General features: G+C 52.5%; 1 protein-coding gene across 1 annotated transcript; it reads right to left on the bottom strand.

The window, feature by feature from the left end:
* Positions 1–796: 796 nt before the first annotated feature.
* On the bottom strand, positions 797–4,356 carry LOC112933756 (malignant T-cell-amplified sequence 1-like). The gene has a single exon (XM_072749641.1). The coding sequence runs from the start codon at positions 3,762–3,764 to the stop codon at positions 3,219–3,221; it is 546 nt and encodes a 181-aa protein (XP_072605742.1). The 5' UTR covers positions 3,765–4,356; the 3' UTR covers positions 797–3,218.
* Between the last annotated feature and the right edge of the window lie 337 nt (positions 4,357–4,693).

Raw genomic sequence — 4,693 nt, 5'->3', positions numbered from 1 at the left:
AAATGTTTAGGATCATTCAAATCCCTCAAATCAGTGTCATCTTCTCTTGCCTGAAAGACGTGCAATGCTGCCTATTAGTTACTCCCTCTAGCCCCGGCCCCTCGAATTCATTCTCGCATTCACCTATCCAATCTGTGATACCGTTCATGCACCACTCCTTCTCAACACTCTTGTAGAGGCCCATTCCAGCCCTAAGCACGTAACTCCTTTGGCACGTTAAAAATGGGTGCATACCATCAGCCTCTAGTTTTGTCTCTTCTCATCTTTTCCTGGAAAATCATGACCTACAAAAAAGCAACTGCTTCTATTTTTGTGACTCTACTGCATTGCTCACACTTTTTCTTTTCCTGGAACTTTTTGGACTATTTTCATGATGAAAACATCTTTTTTTTTTTTTTTTTAACATTTCTACTCAGATAGCCTCTAATTAAGAAATCCTCTTCAATTTTCCAGGCAGAGACAACTTTCCGTCATTCACTCAGACCATACTGTAACAGGTAACTCATACATTCACTATATATAGGTGTATATACATACACAAACATGTGAAATTAAATTATGTCTACATGTTTGCCTTCCTAACAAGACTAAGCTCCTGGAAAACAGGGTGCTGTTTTATATTTGTGCACCTTACTTGCAGCCCAGTGCCTAGCCCCAAAGTAGGTTTGAAACACTGTTTCTTGAACTATTCTGGGTTAAACAGCACAGGAGTGAGTGGGTTCTTGAGGTAAGATGTGACTATCACTCGTACTTCAGTGTCCTCACAATCGAATCAGACATTGGTCTTAGCCAAAAGTAAGTAGAGATGATCCTCTTCTACTTTAATCGTTCATAATTACCTTTTGGTTCACAGATCACCTTAAACATATGGTGAGTGTAAAGAATGCTTTAACAAAGACATCTATCTCTGAATACACAGACCAAAGTTTCTATGAAATTCCAGGAAGTTCCCATAACCCTTGCCCTCCACCCTTTCTGATGCATATGCAGTTTCCACCTTGAGTTGTTCAGTAGGATTGGTATCAACATAATGGTCAGTATCCCATAATGGAAGATAGCATGAAAATCCATGAATGAGTCCTGAAGGAAGGCTTAATGTAGATTCGGAGGGTCCTCTTTCAACGTTTGGTGGAGTGAGCTGGTGGGGACACGGTGAGAACTGTAGGGTGGCTTACCTTCAGTGTCTCCATCAGTGTTCATCAGTCACTGATGCTCCAGAATACTGTCATGAGATGCTTACGGTCCTCCACAGGTGTCCACCAATGGCCAGAGTGGTGTTGATTGCAGGAGACAATTAAACGGGGCAAAACCCCTAACCCTTTGAGGAAAAAATAGTGTTCTAATGAGGAGAGTTTGAGTCGTTCCATGACAACTCTGCGGCAAAGGGACAGAATCCAAAGGTGCAGATTTATGAGGGCAGGTCAGTCCCTCCACCTCTCCTTCTAGAGTATCCCTTCCTGCTTTTCTATTCCACTGATTATATCCCCCATCAAGCACTCCCGCTTAGTGAATCTTTCCCAACACACAGACATACTAGATATCCCACTAACAACCTGCAACAATAAAAATAACAGCAAAGTGATCTAGAATCCAAAACAAAATACCTTGACTGGAACTTTCCTCTAGCTTGCCCCCAGTATCTTTTCATTCACAACCAAACTTGTGTGAGGAATAACATGAAGTCTAAATTTCCACATTTTACTTTTGCACTTTCCATTCACCCCTAAATCTACAGCAATTTATCTTGTATTCATATAAGTAACACCGAAACCAATCATGGCAAAGTCACCAAGCCTTCGGTTCACCTATTTTACCTTTTATGTAATTTCTCAATTGGGTAGGTCTACGATGCCATTCCATTACACATGGAGAGAACTGTGGCTTTAAATTTCAGGAAACTCAAGTCCAGAAGTCATTTATAAAGAAAATGTATTAGCTCACATAAATCTGCCACGCCCCTTAATAAAGTGTCCTGGTACATATGGAGTCTCCACAGTCGATTAACCATCAGCTCATACAACAAGGGCACTGTTGCTCTCCATGTTCAATTTTAGAATGCTCAGACTCTATGCCCAGCAAGATCTTGGGTGCATGCGTGTGCATGTGTGTGGCAAGAACAAAACCACACACGCCAACGTCCCCCATCTCAGGGAGACCCCTTCTCCCCATGCGTTTTCCTCTGAGACCCCAATCATCTTTTCCAGACATCCTCAAGCAGCCCTATCCTAACACAGCTCATAAAGCCACCTATATAAACAACTCAAAATCATGGGCAGGAAGATCCCCATTTTCCTAGGGATTCTGATATAGGAGGATCCTACTAGGTCCTATAAACGCCTAAGTCTTACTGGGAAACAGAGCACGGAGGTGAGCCTGGCCTCATCAGATTTTTCCGGGTCCATGTAGAACAAGGATGGGCCAAATTCTGCCTGCAAGAGGGGAGATGTGGCTTGTGGGGCACACCATCACTCGTGCCTGCGGGACACTTTTTACTAGATTTTCTGCTTGCCCTACCAACGTCGTGTTGGCAGAGCCACTCAGTAGGATTGGTATCAACATAATGGTCAGTATTAGTGCCCGCTCACTCCCCTTCTCCCTCACCCCTGCCGCGTGTCTCCCAACTGCACGCTCTGCACTTTGACATGTGTCTTCCCACCGCAGATACACCACCTGCGTGTGCAGCCACACGCACGTCAGCAGAGGCGGCGGCGCCCGTCCACAGAGCTCCCCTCCTCCAACACCCGTGCACGGGAGGGGGGCACCTGAGGGCTCAGTGGTTTAGCACCACCTGCAGCCCAGGGCGTGACCCCGGGGTCCCGGGATCGAGTCCCACGTCGGGCCCCCTGCAGGGGGCCTGCTCCTCCCTCTGCCTGCGTCTCTGCCTCTCTCTCTCTCTGTGTGCCTCTATTGAACAAATAAATAAAATCTTTTAAAAAAGAAAAAACTAAAAAGGACACCCACTGACGCACACGCGTGCAATGACACGGATACAGACAGCTGCACTCCTTCCAAATCTTTTACTTCGTGTTGGTTTTTGTTGTTGTTGTTGTAGTTTGTTTTACTTCGCTCAGCATCTGCCGGACTGCTGCCCCCTTGGGCGCGGGGCGTGCGGGCCTCCTCGCGGTCGCACGAGACACACACACACACACACACACCCTCACGCGCGCACACACACGGGTCCAGCTCTCCGGGAGCTCCCCGGGCGCCGCTGCCCGCGCTCACTTGTACGTCTTCATGTGCCACAGCCCGTCGTTGAGGTAGTGGATGTTCTCGATGCCGATGCCCTTGTTGACCTTCTCGATGTCCTCTGCCGACATGCGCATGACCCCGACGCACAGCGCGTGCTGCTTGCCCTCCGCCATGATGGCCACGACCGTGTCGACGGCGGCGGGGTAGAGCTGCGCGCCGGGCGAGGTCAGGCCGGGGCACATGATGTTGGCCCCGCTGAGCACGAACTTGATGGCGCCCTTGTCCACCTGCTGGTGCGGCAGGATGAACGGGTACTTGTGCAGCAGCCGCAGCGTCGGGTAGAAGGGCCCCTCCCTCTGCCTGAAGAACAGGAGCTCGCCGTTCACCGTGAGGATCTCTATGTGCTCGTGGCAGCGCACGATCTTCACCGGGTCCTTCTTGGGCAGGATCTGGTTGAGCCACGGCTCGATGCCCGGGAACTGCTCTATCAGCTGGTTCTTAATGCCCTTGATGACGGACGTCTTCAACTGGATGCAGTTGGACACGTTTTCCTTCTCGTCGAATTTCTTGAACATGATCCAAGGCGGACGGGGGGGGCGCCCACGGCGGAGAGCCCGAGCTGCGAGGACCGGGAGGCGCTCACCGGGAGGACGGCCGGCGGGGACGGTCGCGGCGGCTGTCGCTAACCGGAAGGCGATGCGCGCTTTACGGCTCCGCGTGACGTCTACTTCCGCCGCTCGGGGAGCGGCGCGGCGCGGCGCGGCGCTGCCGTCGGTTTCGCGGCCGCAGATTCGTCGCCGGCCGCCCCCGCTCCGGGAGGGCGGGTGGAAGGGACGGGATTGGAGGCAGAGGAGCGGGAGGAAGCGGATCTGTGGCGAGAGGAGAGGCGCGGAAGGGGGCTGGTATTTTTACTGTTTGTTAGCGGCAAGCCGAATCGTCGTCCCTGCGGATAGGCACGCCGGGATCCAGGGCGCAGGTGCGGGGCGCAGGTGCAGGAGCAGGTGCGGCCGTGGAGCCGCGCAGGCGCCGCGCGGAGCTCGGTCGCGGTGGTTTCCCGGGTCCGCCCGCGGTCACTCTCTGCGTCTCCCCCGCGCTCCGTGGCACCCGGGCGGGGCTGTGTCACCGCACACATCTGCCTGCGGGGCTCTCCCCGCCTGAGCCCCGGGCGGCGGGGCGGGGGGGCGGGGGGGGCGGGGCTTCCCTGCACAGCCCCAGGTGCGGTAGGGACGAATTCTTCTGGCCTCTTCTCCTTTTCTTTTCTTTCTTTCTTTTTTTTTTTTTTTTTTAAGATTGTATTTACTTATTCATTAGAGACACAGAGAGAGGCAGAGACTCAGGCAGAGGGAGGAGCAGCTCCATGCAGGGAGCCCGACGCGGGACTCGATCCCAGGACCCCGGGGTCGCCCTGGGCTGAAGGCAGATGCTCAGCTGCTGAGCCCCCAGGTGCGCCCCCATGCACAGGTGTCCATGCACGGGTGTTGGAGGAGGGGAGCTCTGCACAGGC

The sequence above is a fragment of the Vulpes vulpes genome, chromosome 2 (genome assembly GCF_048418805.1).
Source record: "Vulpes vulpes isolate BD-2025 chromosome 2, VulVul3, whole genome shotgun sequence".
NCBI lineage: Eukaryota > Metazoa > Chordata > Mammalia > Carnivora > Canidae > Vulpes > Vulpes vulpes.
This window is presented reverse-complemented; position numbering and strand designations above follow the sequence as displayed.

What these genes read in the sequence shown, in the direction of transcription:
- LOC112933756 (XM_072749641.1), bottom strand. Translation starts at nt 3,764, where the DNA reads ATGTTCAAGAAATTCGACGAGAAGGAAAACGTGTCCAACTGCATCCAG.